At 39.5% G+C, this 19051-nt stretch overlaps 1 protein-coding gene across 12 annotated transcripts in view; it reads left to right on the top strand.

Moving 5' to 3' along the window:
* The window catches only part of cacna1db (calcium channel, voltage-dependent, L type, alpha 1D subunit, b), a 92752-nt gene that overhangs the window by 3667 nt on the left and 70034 nt on the right, over positions 1 to 19051 (top strand). For all 12 annotated transcript variants that reach the window (XM_061736582.1, XM_061736586.1, XM_061736581.1 and 9 more), the window contains exons 2-3: positions 194 to 662; positions 2097 to 2202. In XM_061736582.1, coding sequence (XP_061592566.1) covers positions 194 to 662; positions 2097 to 2202 — 575 coding nt within the window. The remainder of the gene's footprint in view (positions 1 to 193; positions 663 to 2096; positions 2203 to 19051) is intronic.

The raw sequence follows: 19051 nt of genomic DNA on the forward strand, positions 1-19051 counted from the left end.
GGCAAAAAGGCTCTCATTTCGTCGGAAGAAAAACGAAAAACTCCTACAGATACAATAGGGCCTTCGCACTGTCAGTGCTCGGGCCCTAAATATATACATGAAGGATAATTTCTTGACTGGACCTGCATAACTTAGTTTTGTTTTTACCCTTAATCTAATTTTATTTTGTCTGTTTCCCACTGTGACTCTGCAGGGGCACAGTATGCCAGCAACAGAAGGACCACTCCCTCGGCCGACACCCCGGCGCTCTGGTCAGAAAGACAAACCCATCTGCAGCAGCTCCACACACCAGAGACCCCGCAGGCCCCTGCCAGCACGGGCAAACCTGTCGGCTCGTCTTATGGGCTCCTCGGGGCGCACGGTGAGGCTCCGGGCTCAGGCGGCGCTGGTGCCGGTGTCAGCCCAGTCCTCGCTTGGCATGTGGCCATTACTGCTGCTCGACAAGCACAGGACGACACTGAAAAGCCTCACATGAGCTCAGGGCCCTCAGTTTGCACCGGTGGGCCGGCTCCCGTCGGCTCGCTGGCGCAGAGAAAGAGACAGCAGTATGCCAAAAGCAAAAAACAAGGTGGATCTACCAACAGCAGGCCGCCCAGGGCGCTGTTCTGCCTCAACCTCAACAACCCCATCCGCAGGGCCTGCATCAGCCTGGTGGAGTGGAAGTATCCTTTACCTCTGAGACGGATGCGCTGGTTGAATGGATGGAGCAGCAGGTGACTGGGTTCTGTTCGTCTCTGTGAACATTGCTTCATACAGTACATTAGGTTCACAGTTGGTAGAATGAGATAATGACGGCATTTATGAGTCAGCTGGTGAAATGAGGAACCGTAACATGTTTTTTTAGAAAATGCCTGTAGCCTGCAAGTTTAGCTTTAAACTGGGGTCAAATGCTTGGCATTATAAGTCAACTTAAAACACAGTTATTTTGCATTTTTTTCTGTCACAGCGAATAAGCCCCTTTTACGAGGTTCAAATCTGTTGCTTACGTGGGGCTTCTCAGTGCAGCTGAAAACATTGTTTAATGGGTATTTAGCATCGGATGACTGTAGTTGTTGTGGATATTTATTGGCTTCCACTCTGATTGTTGAGAACACAACACCCACGTGCATACACAAATTTTCAATGAAGGTATTGTGCTTGGGGCTGTAACAGTTGGCACGGCTTTCTTTTTCTTTAAAAAAAAAAACACGTGATGCCTCACATAGAGGCTCGGAAACTGACAGCAACGACTCTTGGACAAAAATAGACAAAGTTGGTTGATTTTTTTTCTTTCTTTTTTTTCCTTCTTCCCACTGTGTGGGATGGTTTCTGTGGTCCACTTTAAATAATGTAACGGCAACCCTTATTGTTTCTATAGTGTGCAGCCTCGGCCCCTCAAAGGTCGCGGTAGTTACTGGGCGTAACTCCAGTTCTGCGAATATGTTGAAGCCCTCAATGCTCCAGGGGTAAAAATATTACTATTGAGAATTGGCAATGATTTAACTGCCTTATTTTAGGATTGTACTGATTCTACTGTTTCCAGTAGGATAAAGAGGCCGGAAGTTGGCTGGTTAAAACTTGCAAATTAAAACAATTATTTTAGAAGTTTTATGGGTTTTTATTATTGAATGTATTACTATATTAATTTACAAGTTAATCCATGGGCAGCACGGTGGCTTATGGGTTAGCACTGTTGCTTCAGAGCAAGAAGGTTCCTGGTTTGACTCCCTGGCCTGGTGGGAGTTTCTGTGTGGAGTTTCTGTGTGGAGTTTGCGTGGGTTCCCTCCGGGTACTCCGACTTCCTCCCACAGTCCAAAAATATGCATGCTAGGTTAATTGATGATTTTAAATTGCCCGTAGGTGTGAGTGTGCCTGGTTGTTGGTTTGTAGGCTATATGTGGCCCTGTGATAGACTGGCAACTGCGACCGACCAGGGTGTGACCCTGCAAAGGATACAGCGGGTATAGGAAATGGATGGATGGATGGATGGATGGTAGTTAAACCATATTTCAAAGCGACATATTCTCCAAAAACATTTCTGTCTTAAAAAACTGAAATATCACTTTGTAAGCAATGGTTCTTTGAGACTCTTGGCTTCCTTAACAATCTTTTTTCAGGCCATTTGATATCTTTATACTGCTGTCTATTTTTGCCAACTGTGTGGCCTTAGCCATCTACATCCCCTTTCCTGGAGACGACTCCAATTCTACAAACCAAGAACTGGTGAGTAGCAACGCAGATGTTCGGGCATGTGATATGAATATGAATACATCTCTGTTCATGTTCAGCAGAAAGTTGAGCATGGCAATAAAATCTCGTAATGCTCAGAAGGATTTGCTAAGAAATCAATGGCCATAAATGCATTTTCTTTTTATGGCATGTTGGAATCCAGTGAGGTTGTGTATAAGTGCTCCAGCAATATTAAGACAGGCAATATGCTTAAAAGACAAGCTACTTTCAGATAAATTCTCCTTTTTATTCTGCCTCCACTCTCCAGCTGTGCATTCACAGCGACCCTACAGAAGAGCAATAAGGCCTCATCAGTGCGAGCTGTCACAAAGTATTAGGACATTCCTTCTCTAGTCTTTGCGTTCCACGTTCAGTATCAGGTCCCTGGTCATTATTTAGAGCCAGCGCTGAATAGCTGATAACATTAGCTAAAGTTTCTACCGAGTTGATCTATTGGAACACACATATCTGTGATGGCCTCATCACCTCACCTAGCATTTGTGATGTTTCTGCAGCTGCAGGAGGAAGACACGGGGCCAGCCTTAGTAGATGGTTGCTATGCAAGGAAACAGAGTTGTCCAAGTGGCTAGCACCCCAAAAGTATGAGCAGTCTAGCTGACTGTTGTCATTGCAAACCTGCTGGTGCTTATTCTTCAGTGACTTCAGGTGACTTGTCACTGGTGTCTTTATAAATTCTCTTGGTGACGTGTTCTAGGTCATCTCTTAGCATCCCCATGATGTGCTGACTGATTTCATTTTAGGCACCAGAGTTTACAGCTATCGATGTGTCTCTGCAACACTTTTCACTCGTCTCAGCTCCATTATTGAAGCGTTTTTTACCCCCTTTTAATTTTGTGTTCCTGTTTGCATCGTATGTGGTTATCCTGAATGTACAGCAAACGTCATGAGAAGTTTTCTTTTTTTCCTTTCCGTTAGACATCGTGTTGCTTCTTGTTTGTGTCAGCGTGTGTCATCAGCTGGAATAAACACAAAGACTTTCCTCTTTTGTATGAGAGCGATTGGTGGGACGCGCGAGTTTTGACGGAGGGCTTTTCCCGGCAATATTTGGATAGATGTGTCGGGTTTCATTGTCTTGTTGACATACACGAATACTGGCGTGTGCCTTCAAACGTATACGCACACAAACGCAGCGGGATCCCCCTCTGTATGTGACAATAGTTCACAGGAGGGAAAAGACAGAGAAGCTGTTCCAGACAGGAGTCAGTCTCCAATTTCAGAGCAATTTGACAGCACTGAACTCCAAAAAAGGATAACAACAGTGAGATTGAGCATATCAACTTGTATCCGTGCTTTGGTTATACATTTGTTTTGTTGCTTGTTTATTATGATTACAGCCATATGTGCACACACCAACAAAACATTAACCTGTAGGCCTTACACAGGTTTGCTTCTATGTTGTTTTGATTGTCAGTTATGGTACATCGGAAAAAGCCCCCATGACAGCATCGACATTAACATCCCTCTGTGGGATTGGTGTCTCAGTAATGACTGTAACAAGGAGATGTGTTACCTGAACATTGTTCCTGAAACTGCAGCATCTGATTAAAGCGAGGCCTCGTTGTTGTTTATGCTTGCCTTAGATTTTTTTAAATGTATTTTGTGATAAAGGCTCTAAATCCTTATAAAATGTCACCTTCATTCCTTTGATTGTTGCTTTTAAAGAAGGATGATTTCAGATCTTGAGACCATGGAAAATTACCAGATGCATGTGTCAAATATGAGACGTTAACAATCTCTGACAGCTGATGGTTTCTTGTACTTGGGCAGAGCCAAAAAAAACATTTTTGAGAAACCTTCTCTCAGAACTGATGTTTTACCCTGCATTAGACAACTTTACGTCCGTTCAAATTCATGAAGCAAACCGACAAAATGTCTCCCCACTTCTGATCACTGTGGACATAAATAGGTTGTAGTTGATTTACATGAAACCACATCCTACTTTTGCATCAATTCAGTTGTATATTGGTGTATAATGTTATATAATTAGTGTATAAATTGATGTCTAACATCTAAGTGTGAGACTGGATTTCATGTCACTTTATTTGCCAGTAGTTTTTGACACACAGATATATATATATATATATATATATATATATATATATATATATATATATATATATATATATATATATATATATATATATATATATATATCTTTTTTTTTTTTTTTTTTTTTAAAGAATACAGTTTGACAGCTGCCACACATCATACCGAGCTTGTAAAGGCGTTACACTCTGACGTCCCCTCTGCTAGGGTTAAGATTTCTGTCCAGGAAGGGTATGTGATTTTCCTTCTGAATGTAACAACCTTTCATGTAAAGACAGGCATGCAGGGTTAGGGTTAGTTTTTAATGGGATCATATTCTCTTAACAACAATCTTTGTAAGAAGGTTCAAAAGCACAAAAAAGTCCAGCGTGATCAGCTAAAGCTATAGATTGTACATCCCTCTCCAGACGTCCACCGTTCCCCAAACACTCGATGTCACATTTAATCCACTTGATGCATCAGACAGTCAGGCTTGTCAGGGACTCACTCCATCACATTTACTCTGATGTGATTGACCTCAGGCTTTTTGGTTGCCCTAAGAAATACCGAAATGTGCTTGTGTTCAACCCTTCGTGAAGATGGTTTACAAGATCTGTATCTCTTTTTATTTTTGGTGTGTAAACAGAAGAGAAGCGGGTCTGACCTAAAAAGAGATAACATCAGTACATAGATATAAAGAAATCAAACAGTTTATTTGTGCCCTTTTGAGTGTCTCAGTTGCACAGAAATGAGGAATTTATACAGGCAAAGCATCAACGTTTGAAATTTGTGAACAATCTGAACCTCAGACCTCAGTCAAATGAGCAGTATGATATTTTGATAAAGGCTTAATCTTTCGAGCGTGGCAATGTCCTCAGAGGACTTTCTTGTGCATTGCAAACATTTGCTGTTTTCTCTGAGGCTGGCAAAGGACCTCCTTGGCCTCATAGGGAATCGTGTCTGTGGGTGTGTGTGTGTGTGTGTTTTGGGAGTGTGTGTGTGTGTGTGTCTGAGTGAACCAGTGGGAGACGGATACAGATAAACGGAGCCTGTTTCATCAACAGATGGGGATTATTCACACTCTCCAAGTCTACGCTTACCATTCACTACACGAATGTACAGAATGAGAGTAAGAAAAAGGCTTTTTTTCCCTTCTTCAACTGTATCTGTGTACTGTCACATGTCATCATGGTCTCGCGTTGAAGGGGTTTTGATCTTCTTTCATCATTATTTAAACTTTATATAAACCCAGATACAATTATAAAGAACTAAGGTCTCCTCTTTGTGTGATGACTTTTGTTGTACTGTTGTTTTTGAGTGAATCCAGTAAATGTTTGAAGCTGTTTTAACTGGATCTCTGGTGGAGTTCGAAGGAGCTGTAGTGCAATTTACGAGAGGTCACAAAACTGCATTTTATGGAGCAACACATTTTGTAAAAGGTGCTCCAAATAAACAGGACCACAAAAGATGCTTTAATGTACTTTTTACGTTGTCTTTACAAATAAAGTGAAATGGGACGACAGCATTCACAGATACTGCACATTATAAAAACCTTTGTCTCTGCCATCTTCAAGCGGGTTTGTGTTTTGTAAGGGGATCCTACAGTCACTCCACTCTTGTAAATTTTGCCTTTGGCTCATGGGCTGTTAAGAAGATGTCAGTCATGAACAGAATAAGGATGCTGGAGTGCTGGAGAGGATGCTGAACAGAACAGAATTGAAGGATTCTGCGGAGAAGGGTGCACCTGGCTCATCCATAGCTCCCTGTTGTTATCTTTGGCCAACACGGTGGCTTGGCAGTTATCACTGTTGCCTCATGGCCAGAAGGTTAACGGGTCAAATCTTGGCTGAGGCCTTTCTGTGTGGACTTTGCATGTTCTGCCCATGCTTGTGTGGGTTTTCTCTGGGTACTCCCACACAGTCCTCCCACAGTCCAAAACAGGACTGCTAGACGGACGACTTTAGATTGACCACAGGCGTGTGTTTTGTTGTTCACCTCTCTCTATGTGGCTCTGCTGCTCTGTCCAGGTTGTATCCTGCCTTTCGCCCAAAAGACAGCTGTGAAAAGCTCCAGCAGATGCCTCCTGACACTAAATAGAAAGAAGTGCAGATAATAGATGGATGGATGTTTCAGCCTAATTATCAAGACGTGTGTATGTTCCTTATTTAGATAATAATATTCCTTATTTAGAACCTTTATTTGTATGAGGGTTATTTTTTCAAATGGTTAATTTAAATAGCTTATAAATATGTTGAATTTATATCAGCTGCTGCTTTCCCTGTTAAAAAAGAAAACTGAGTTCAACGTCAGTCTGACTCTGTAAAGAAACATCATTGTACTGTACATCATTTGTACTGAGTCTATGTGATCACATGTTTGAGTGTGTATTTTATCTTTGTGTTGGAAGGGGAGAGAAAGTGTGTTTGTGTGTGTGTGTGAGCAGTTTGAAGGATTAAGCTGGGACTGGATTAGTCGCCACTAAATGAATGGAGGTTGTAGCGAGATGGATGGATAGACGGATGGATGGAGGGAGGGATATATGGATTGCAGGATTGCAGGATTGAATTGGAGAGATGTTGGATGGAGGCTTACAAGTAGACAGGTCTGCTGACAGATAGGGGATTTTACTGTACACTGTTATGTGACGCGCTGAGAGAAACTTTAAAGTTCAAATTGAGACGTTGTGTAAAACTAAGAACCCCCTTACTGCTTCTATAGGTCAAGAGGGTAAGTACCCACCGGATGCTGCAAATAAAATTGACTTGTTTAATTGATCATCACCAAAGGTTTTGCACTTTGATGGCCTGAAATATTCACATAATAACATAAAGGCAAGGAGGAACTATATCAGCAGGGACCTTAGAGGAGAAACTATAGTGGTCTGTCACTCTTGGAAAAGTTATACGGCCACATACAGATCATTTGTAGTCATTATTAAAAAAATGGAAAAGTCACAACTGTTGCTAATCTTCTTCAAAGTGGACACCCCAGCAAGTTCACCCTTACAGACTGCTTCTAAGACTACACGGCAAAAACAGTCCCTCTAGAAATAAGAATAATCTTCCTTAAATCTTACTATTTTCTTATTTTAAGCAAAACATTTTTATTGACTAGAATTTTAAAACTAGCTAAATAGTCTAAAATAGTCTTCCGATTTTCTTTAAACAAGGCTTTTTTACAGTCTCAGAAATTAGTTTTTGCCATCTACAGAGAGCATGTTGAAGTTCATGAAAGTAAAAGTTGAAAAATACTATGTCTTAGGTGCGAGGTGCGATGAGAAAGCCTCTTTTTTTAATAAAAAGAACAAGTTGTTAATGTGCGGCCATCTGTCCAACAGCTAGAGCATGGCTGAATTAGGGTCATGCAAATAGTGGATGTTCTGAAGCACATCAGCAAATCTATAATAAAATAGCTGAAAAAGAATCAAGGTGTCAAAATCCCAGACTCAGCCTGACTGAAACGCTGCTGTGGGACTTGAAGTGACCTTTACAGAAACAAATGCTCAAAAAGACTCAATCAACCGAAAGAATATTCTGAAGGTTGGTGGTATAAATATTTCTCTATAAAGATGGGAGAAACTGATAATGACATACAGAAAAGGCTTATCTACTTCAAGCTGCTAAAAGTGAGTTTTTTGTGCTGAGATTCTCCACATTGCTTCTGTAGTTCAGCATTGTTTTTAATTAATAATGAGAGTGAAACTGGAGGGACGTGATGTGTTGTTGTTTATGTATGTTGTGGTACAAACTTAATCATGTAAGCCTTAGAACTGAGGAAGTGCCCGTTCCCTTTCACATGTCTGGACTTGCCACCATTTTGCACTAGTATTTGTTGACATACTATTCATGAGTAGTTGCAGTGTCCCAACAAACATGATAGAGCCTTACATATTGTATTACAATAATACATCACTGCCAGCTCATATTGCTTATGAATTACGTGCCAACAACAGCAGAATATAAATAGCTATTTGAAACTGAGCATGGTCTGCACGGCTTCTCTCATTCCTCCAACAATATTAGTTGTTTTTCTTTTTCAAACCCATCACTTGTATTGTATTCTCATCTTATCTCCTCATCTTTCATCGTATTCTGTCATGTTCTCAACTCATCATCCTTTCATATTGTTAAAAGTGTCATTCTGTCAACTTAATTGCTTCATTCTCTTCTTACACTTCTCCAACTCCTGTCTATTCATCTTCCTCATTTAACTCATCCCATTTCCTGCTTGACCCTTCACCCCCACTTACAGCGCACCGTGGAGAATGATTAATATCCTATTAAGCTGATTAGTGATTTAGCAGATTTATGACGTTCCCTGAGCTAACATACACTGATGATCAGTTTATAATCCTGTAACAGTCCTGTATGAATCTGCTGTGTGAGAGTGGAGTAAGCAGTATTGTTCTAGTGTGTGTGTGTTTGTGTGTGCATGTGTGTGTGTCTTTGAGTAAAGGGCTTAACCCTTTCCCTTGTGCTTGCAGTTATAGGTCTTGCTCTCTTTGGCATACATCATGCATCATTCTTTGCAGCTTTACAGAAATGCCAAATTTTGCTTAATCAAAAACATTAACTTTAGTTGGAGTTTTTCTCATTTTATGTTTTCCTTCAACTATAGAGGCCACCCATGACTATTTAGATTTGACTCACAGTTCTGGAGCTCTTGCTGAATTAAAATTGGGGATGTTATATAAAGATGGAAGTGGCTGTGCTCTTTTTTTTCTCCATACTCTCAAATTTCTGAAGTGAAAAGAAAGATCTGAAAAAGAAAACTGTCTCACTGAAATGCACTGAATACAAGTTCCTTTGCTGATTCTAATCTCCGATTTTTTGAAATGTCTGACCTGTTGATGCCAATTTTGGCCAGTTCTGATTTTGTAACAGTAATCACTTCTTGCATTTACTGAATCAACAATGAAGGATGGCAAATGCTGCAGGCTGAGTGCTCTGCTGGTTTTGTTTTTAGCCTCTTAACCTTTTCTGGCTTCATAACGCTGAGCTTGCTCAGCAGGGTGAGTAAACATTGAATTAGGTTTGTTGCAAATATTTTGGTTGTTCTTTCTTAATGAGTTTTTTTCCTGTCATACTGTGGAAAACTCATTTACATGCTCCCCGGTGACTGCATCATCATAGTGTACTTACTGATTAGAAATGAATTGGATTTGTCAGTATTTTAAGCTGATACATTCAGCCGCCCAGAAAGCCACTGACGCACCCTCTACACATGGATGCACAAGATCTTGCATGAGATTGGACTGGGTTAGATTTTAGAATGAATGCCAATGCACTTCATTTTTCCATTCTTCTTTTGTCCATATTTCTGTATCATTTTTTCAAATGCATTTCGGGGATTATTTAGCTGTGATACTTAAACAATATGCTTTAACTCGAGTATCCTGCTGTGATGCAACATGTACATCAAATGCTGTTGGTACAGTATAAAAGCTAAAGTAAATAAGGTCATGTTTGTGGGATTAAATCTGATACGTGCAGAGTGTGTATCTGTGTTTTACTTAATTTCTCAAAACAACTTTAAACTGAGAAAAAGGTGACAGATTTGCTCTCAGTAAATCTTCAGTGCAGCATTTCAGCAAAAAGAGAATAGTGCATTATGTGGTGTTAAAGGTAGGGTAAGTGATTTCTGGGTAATTCCAGGTGACTTGAAAAGAACATCAACAAAAAACACATCCTTCCTCCCTCCCACCCTCTCCAGCGCTACCTTGTTAAAACATGGCCTATCATGAACTCCCCCAAATCTCCAAAATGTAGTTTTGTGACAATAAAGCAGAATTCTGAGATTCAGGTGATAGCTGTCTATTTGTATGTATGCACTGATATTTTATCCCACCATATAGTCCTTATTATGTAACATGGCAGTTTAGGCACCACCTTCTATCGAAGTCTATTATATGGATGGCAAATTTTAGATTTTTATTTCATTTGGCTGATGATGCATTAACTGGTCTGATTTGTAGTACCATGTATTGATGAAATTTCACAACATTTGATGTGCTTCCAAAGAATATTGGACCGATTCTAAATAAAAAGTTCCATTAGCTTTGGATTATTACACCACAAGATACAGGCCAAATAGTACCTTTGGCCCACACCTACAAGCTCAACTGCCATATCATTCTGAAACCAGTGTCAGTGTTTGTCTCCCTGGTTTGGTTCCTGCTTGTGTTTATTTGTACTCTGGGTTCCACCCAAGAAAAGGGCTTTAGTTTAACTTGTGTTTCAATATTGTCAATAGTAGTGAGTGTAAGCATGCATGGTTTCATTTATCTCGATGTAGCCCTGTGATGGATCGCTGGCCTGTGTACCCCAGCACTCTAGGTGACTGCTGTGATAGATCCTAGACCCACGTGACCTGAAAACAACGCAGTTATCGAAGATTCATGAATGATAACTGCGCCATCCTAGTAAACCTGGCTGATCCATCCTCATTATTGAAGTTCATTTTAACTGCGTGTGGGCGGGTCTTCCCATGTGCAGCGTGAGTCAGAGATTAAAGGGTGAATAATCTTTTGCCTCGTGTCGGGTAGGATTTTAAAGTTAAAACCATGGTAACAAGCCACAAAATGTCCTGATTAAAACCATACACTGACACTGCAGCAGCAGGGGCGTCTCACTGTTAGTCGTACCTCAAAGAACAAAACAGATAACATCCAGAACGCATCTTATATTTGTTTGGCTTCAGTTACGACTCATCTCAGGTGGAAAAATACGAACATTTGATCTTCATTGTAATTCTTCCCATTTATGACCTTAAATACACGGATTGAGGTCTTTTCAAGAAATAAAAGCTGTTGCATAAACCTGAGTGGTGGAGCAGAGTGCCTTTAACTCATTCATTTAATAGAAAAGCCAAGTCCATGTCTGGCATGCAATGCACTCTTTTACAGACATGGTTAGGTCACACTCTTTTCCAATCATCTTATCTTGTGCAAGATGAAACAAAAACCGCACCGGCTCAAACTAAAATGTGTCTTGCATTTGCACAGTGTGGATCATCAATGCTTGTATTTTTCATACATGCAGCTTGCACCTTTAAGGTTTTCTTGCTTGCACATTTCTTTTCACTGTGATTTTTGAAAAAAAGGTCATTAAGTTTGCTGTTCCACAACGTGAGCAGGTTATTCCAAGAATCTGTATCAGAGGGAGTTCAATCAGCAGGTGTACGTGGATGCGAGAGTAAGAAAGTAAGAACACTATAAGCACTATAAGATTGTGATGTCACTGTACAATTACGACCTCCAGAGGTTGAAACATCTGTCCACGCTAAATCTTCCTCTGTGAGTATTTGTGTGTGTACGCGTGTAGGTTTTACACATGGGCTTTAGGCTCAGTTCATACAGTACATATAGTAGTTTCTGGTTGTAACTCATGCGCTCAGCCTGCATATTTGCTTTTAATGCAATAATGTGTGATGGCTTTGTTATATTTTTTGCGGGTTTTAGTACCGAATGTCAGGGTGTCTTTTTTTCCTCACTCAGGGATTAAAGGTTTAGAGGGGAAGAGAAATGAGAGTTGCACTAAGCAGCGCATTGCTGCATCAATCACGTGACGCGTGTATGTGAGGGTGTGTGTCTTTTTTCTTCTTAACGTGTGCTGTACAAGCAGTTAAGAGACAATCAAACAAAAAAAAAAAAAACGTCTTAGAAGATAATGGTTATCTGTAAATCTACAAAATGTTTTATAGAGTTACAGTCATGTGAGAAAGTTTTCATACTGTTTTTTGTGTAAAAACATTACAAGGATGATAGTGGGATCTTAGTTTTAGCCAAACCTCAAATGAACAACAATGTATAACCTTTTTCACTCTGACATGTATCCTTTATTTTAAATGAAGCTATAAAGAAAAGAGAGTCATGTGGGCAAATACTAAGTACCGTTATGATGGAGAAGCTTGCAGATCCACCTTTAGCAGCGACACCTTTAATTAGCTGTTGTCTGCGTGACTTTATCAGACTCCCACATGGTTGTGGAGAAATCTTTTCAATGCTGTTTGAGTTCTTTTAGGTGTTTTTGTATTCACTTCTGCACAAGCTCTCTTCGGGTTCTGCCTCAGCATATCCGCAGGGCTGAGATCTAGACTTTAATGAGGCTAATCCTTTATATTTTATTTGTTAGACATTTTATGTAGATTTAAAAAATAAACCAATAAACCTGTCCACAATATCACAACATGTTTGAGTCCCGTCAGAGGTTTGTAATAGCAATCGTTTCTGAGGTTCACACATCTGCTGATATCAGTTCATCAAACACTCATGCTGGGGACCGACTTTTCAACATGAATTTACACAGTGCCTTGACACCTTGTTTATTAAAGAACCATTTATTGATTAATAAAAGAGTCGAAGCAGCAAAGCTAAATGATCCCAGTCCTGTTTGTTTTAATCATTCTTTGTTTTTACCACTAAATGTATTATCACAGTAAATAGCTCTAGAAACACCCACATGTGATCAGAAACTGCTTATCTTGAAACTGATCCAACATCTTGTAAATCTTATAAAACATTCTGGTGATATTAATGATGATACGTTTTTAAGGAATTTTTAGCCACTCTGTCAAGACAGAAGCAAATTTAGGTTTTATCTTCAGAAATGTTTTGTCACTATGCATTAATTTGTCGAAATAAAAGTTAAAAGATAAGTTTGAATGTTCATGGGCAAAAGTGCTAAAGCAAATTGTACTGAATCTCCAGGTGACCCCTCAAATGGAAAAAGGTTAGATTTGAGATTTGATGGATATCATCAGGATTCAGACTTTCAGATCCAGACTGAACACACGTTTCTTCAAAATTGCTGATTCATTCTAGTTCACGTCTCTATTTGATTGTTTTAGAGCTTTCTCATGTCCCATTGTTTTATTTTTTTAATCCTCCTCCAATGACCTTAGATACTCTGAAAAACACCTATAAATAAAGTGTATTTTTTTATTTATTTATGAACGGATGGAAAAATAGTTCATTTCAATTCAGTTCAAATCTACGAATTTGACCTTGTCAAATCCCTGCAGTCAAATTATACAGAAGCAAATCACACTATAAGAAAAAATAAATAATCATAATTTCTTAAAAGGAAATATTTTGATGCAAGCGTTAACAAATAAAAATCTACCATTGAACTTCAGAATATACACATCTCGTAACTGATACATCCATTGTCTTCACTCAGCTTTGACTGATTGAAGTGCAATATTGCTATCTTTATGTTGTAACTCTATATTATGTGTGAGTGTAGGCGGTGAGAAAGTGCACGTAGTTGTTCCTACAGTATGTAAGTGCACATTTGGGTCAAACCATCTCATTAACAGCCAAGCACAGACAAGTGTGCATTTGTTACACCTAGAACTAAAAAGGATGCTTAAGATTCATGCTTGAAAATGGTGCCGAGTAATTAGTATTCTTTGAAAAAATAGAAAACATGCATAGAAAAAACTAAATAACAATCCACTTAGCTAACCATTATTGTTCTACAAGAGCAGGAAAAAATGGGTCATGTGGAAAGAAATATATTCACAACCATCTTCTAGACCACTTTGGCTTCCTGGTATTAACTGTTGTTTTCTGGAAGTGAAACATCCAAAACATCAACGGATTCTGTTGTAAATTTGTTGACCCGCATATCGTTTGAAGGTGAGCCCATAAACAGGTTCCCACTGAGCTCATGTCAGTCTGGTCGGGGTTTTTATCCCACACCAAGTGTTTTTTTTTCTTTCTTTCGTTCACTTTCTGCACTGAGATCAGAACATTAGTGGTGAATTTTGTTGAACTCTGATAAAAAAATACTTCCTTCCAGTTACTTCTGCCAAAACAGTATTCATCCAGCTATTAACTGTTAGCGGTTATTTGATTTAATTTATAGCAGATTCATTCAGATACCCAGTAAACTCTGAAGAGTTTACATATTTTTTTCCTCAGTAAGTATACTGGAGACGAAGATATTTTTGTTATCTGTGAGATGGAGTCTGCATTGGGATGCTGAAGGGTTGACGTCAGGGCGGCGGATGAGCAGAGTTCACATTTCTTAGGCTTCATTTACCCTGTTGCTTCATTTTGTTAAAGTTCATTCCCCGTCTACGTGCCAGGCTCATGGATTTGTATGTGTGTGTGTATGTGTGTGTCTTTTTAATTGTCAACACTACTTTTATGGTTCAGGATGTGTGCGTGTGTGAGAGAGAGAGTGTCTGCGTGTGAGAGAGAGGAGGGATAGAGTGTATTTGGTCTAACAGGCAGAAATAAAGTGTTGTGTACTCTGCTACCACACCATTAGCAGGAAAGAAGGTTCACGCGTGAATATCTTATATAAACATATTAGGTGATGCTTGTGAAACCCCAGCACATCCAAGTCTTTATATATATATATATATATATACATGTGTGTATGTGTATATATATACAGGACTGTCTCAGAAAATTAGAATATTGTGATAAAGTTCTTTATTTTCTGTAATGCAATTAAAAAAACAAAAATGTCACATTCTGGATTCATTACAAATATACTGAAATATTTCAAGCCTTTTATTATTTTAATATTGCTGATTATGGCTTACAGTTTAAGATTAAGATTCCCAGAATATTCAAATTTTTTGAGATAGGATATTTGAGTTTTCTTAAGTTGTAAGCCATGATCAGCAATATTAAAATAATAAAAGGCTTGCAATATTTCCAGTTGATTTGTAATGAATCCAGAATGAATGACATTTTTGTTTTTATAATTACATTACAGAAAATCACAATATTTTCATTTTCTGAGACAGTCCTGTACACACACACGCACACACACACACACACACACACACACAATACATACATACATACATACATGAGTATGTTATTCCATGTGTGTTACCATGTGTTATGTTATTCAATAGAATGATGCAGGATATCTTAAGTGTGTCAATTACTTCAGCACAAGGCTACAATGCAGAAAGATTACTGTTATAAATGGTTGTTGGAAATGGTGATGTGTTACAATACAAGTAACTCTTGAATCTTTAATTTCTGTAAAAAAACAAACAAACAACAAACAAGATCTACAATGTTTAAAAATGTTATACATCTTTTCACATTAGTGGACTCCAGGGATGTTCAAGGGGAAGTATATATATATATAGATATATATATTTTTTTAAATGACACGGTGTGGCATCTGCACCGGTCTGTTGTAATAAAGAGAGCCGACTCAGCCAACAGCCAAGGTTTACTGGTTGATCATTGTTTCTATCGTCTTTTTCGGTTATGAACAGTAGTGAGTGAACGAAAGTTCAGATATAGCTGGCTAAAATGAGTTTGATAAGCAGGCTGGCTGGACCTTCCTTTAGAGATAGAGAGGACAGTCATTTCTCCTCCACTTTGAGGGGAACCAGTTGAGGTGGTCCGGGCCTCTAGTAAGTACCTAGTAGCCCCTCCTGGATGCCTCCCTGCATACGGGCTTGAGGCATGAACAATTCAATCTCAATTAAGTGGAAGTTAATGGATGAATGGAAGAAAAGAAAAAGAGAAGGCTCGCTAGAAGTTTCCAAGCATGAGTGGAACCATGCAACTGTGCTCTGATCTATATCAGGGCTCTTCAAGTCCCATCCTGGATGAATGGGTCATTAACAGACTTGTGAGGACCTTGGTGACAAGCTGATGGGGAGGACTGCAGCCCCCGGGACCAAACTTTTAAGTCTCGATGTGTAGCGTGTACCGTGATTAATTACATGTTCAAGTGCAACACTGGAACATATGTCTCTAAAATTCTAAAACAAATATGTGGCGGCAGAATAACAACAAGATTTTCACTGGTCTACTGCACAGGGGACCAGGCGAAAATCCTTGCAGGTATGTGGTCCAGAGACCGCCAGAGAGCCCTCATGACATTTTGGTCTGACTTTGCTATTTGTGAGAAACACTTTGGTGATATTTTGGGAGAGGGAGCAACATCAGAGACCTGGGTTAGGCTTCTGATTTGATTTTAGCCTCAAAAATAGAATTGTGTTTGGGTTCGGGGGTCATGTCCAGAGCTGGGATTTAAGAAGGAAGGTGAAGGTACGGTGATATGCCAGAATTAATGTATTATGCAATGAATGTTCTCACAGATATGGCCTTCCAGCTGTCTGTGTGTGTGTGTGTGTGTGTGTGTGTGTGTGTGTGTGTGTGTGTGTGTGTGTGTGTGCATTGATGCAGCCACTGTTAACGTGGCCTCGGGACCAATGTGATCATACAGATTTATTGGAGTGTAGTCACATTATTGTGAGTCATTTCCTTCCTTCTCTGAGCTGTCACTCCTCTTCATCATTACCATGTGTTAAATATAAACTCCCTGCACAATTGCTGCGAATACTCGGTATTTTTGACTTACCGCAAAAGAATACCAACCAATAAAGGCTGGAGCAAAATGCTCATGAATTTGCTTTCGTGTTACTGTAGCTGGATAGATGAGGTCCGTGTTTTCAATCCATTAATGGTCATAAAATAATCATCATCTTTATCCCGTATTTTGCCTGATAGTACTTTTAATAAGCAGTATACAGAAATTGCTTTGACACACACGCGCACAACAAGACTTATGAGAGCATGATTGCGTGTTACGTAAGTGTTTGTGTGTTGTAAATGGAGCCCGGGGGCTTTACAGTTTTTAAGACCGTGGGGTGACAGATGCCCAGATGTCAGAAGGCTGCTGGACTCGCTGCTTAGCACCCAAAGGCCAGGGGACCTTAAACACTGCAGAGAATATAGGACATGGGTCTATAAGCACACACACACACACACACACACACACACACACACACACACACACACACACACACACACACACACACACACACACACACACACACACACACACACACACACACACACACACACACACACACACACACACACACACACACACCAGCACACGATGTAGTTTCAAAGTCTTTGTATTTCTAGACATCATCTACTGAGCAGTGAACGCGGTGTTAAGCCTTGTACACCAGACCAAGTGACTAAAACGTTGTGTTCTGCTGCACTTGACCCAGTTTTCTGTCTGCAGACGACAAGCTCTTCATGTTGAATTTCAATGAAAGATTAGCAGCAAACGCAAACAACATCAATTTTATATGTGTTTAAGAATAGAAGTCAGGAACAGATTACCCTTCAGCATGAACCTGTTTGTGTATCCAGGTGCTATACTTTGGTAACAAAGAGAAAAGGGCATATTTTTATTGGACCTCTCTCTTTATATTTCTGTATTATGTACAGAGGCAGTGTTTTAATGTTGAATAAAGAAACGAAATAAAAGACAAATATTTCTTGAATATTTGATTTGCCTTTTATTTTGTTTATAGTGGTTAACTTACTACTCATGTCACTCACTTTCTAAAGTGTGGATGAGCTGCTTAATTAGCTGTAATCTGATTAGTTGGTTAGAACATGCAATAAAAACTATTTCATAATCAAAAACATTCTAAATGGATAAAGAAAGGCAGAGGACAGAACCAGGAAATATAACAAGGGGATTATTTGTCACAGCTAAGCAGGTTTATTGTAGGATATATGAGAACTTAAATCTCGTTCATATATCAGATTCTTCCTTTAGTGCAAGTGACCAATCAGCTCCAGCCTGCAGCATCTTCGTTTCACTGGACACGAGGACTGTTTTACAAAATGAAAATGCTGCTATCAAACCAAACTCACCTGCAATAAGGTTCTGGTTGCAGAGGGAATTCATCATTCGTCATTAGAAATTTTTTTTGTTGTTGTTTTTGTTTAATTCTTTCAGCAGATATAACTGATAATCATCAGCATTAACATTTTAAACCATTATATCCATAAATGTGTGCTTTTCCCTCAGGAGTTGGTACCACTATTGTTATAATAGACCTTTTTTCCCCTGAGATAGGTGTGTTTTCATGTTGCTGTGATGGTGTGAATGTATATGCATTCTTCTGTGTTTTACATGCATGTTCAGCCTTCTGTTTCTGTGCATCTGCTGGATTTTTCTCTTTGTTTACTATAAGTTCATGTTTATCGTAATTCTCCCTCCGTCACCTAGTTTTACATACATCACAGCTTGCTGCCGTGACAACTGTGGCCATGGAGACTTGTGGAGTGTCCACAGAGACTGGCTCTCAACAGGAGTGAGAAAGGTGCAGAGAGGCTGAGAGGAGCAAGGAAATAGAAAAAGGGCATATTCAAAAGGAGGATGGTCAGCTGAGGCAGAGTGTTTGCAAAATGTTTATCCAACTGTCCACATTGATTAAGGATGGCTTAAATGCTTAACAAGTTCATACTCTTAGGCTGTAATAAGAAGTAATAAAGTTGCAATGAGTGATGTGTGTATTTGTATTACCATTAACGTACATTAGGACACTAATAAACCATATTACATATAGAAGTGATGGTTCACAGGCTTCTGAAAGCCAGATCTCTGATGCTGCTGCAGTCATCATAATACCAACTCAGGATTAGCTTTTGGTAGTCAGCCAGTGCCAGCCCTGGCTGTTTTTTCTGAGTTTGTAGCCATGCTTGCTGTTTTGGCATCTGGATTATCAGCATTCACAACTAAAAATAGACCTCAACTGCAACTGCACAGGCTTAATTGTAAAAGCAGGGCACATGGCACAGAGGCCTTAGCTCAGATGCAGAACCATCAATAAACACGGTTTGAACCGAGGCGGCCCCTGACCTAAAACGTAGTGTAGTTTGGGTGTCTCGATATTATTCAAACAACCATATGACTGAAAATGCTTAGCTCCACGAGTGAATGCTGAGGATGAAGTGACAGACACAACTGAATCCAATCTGTGTTCAGTGGATTCATAG

This window comes from Cololabis saira, chromosome 12 (assembly GCF_033807715.1).
Source record: "Cololabis saira isolate AMF1-May2022 chromosome 12, fColSai1.1, whole genome shotgun sequence".
Taxonomy (NCBI): Eukaryota; Metazoa; Chordata; class Actinopteri; order Beloniformes; family Belonidae; genus Cololabis; species Cololabis saira.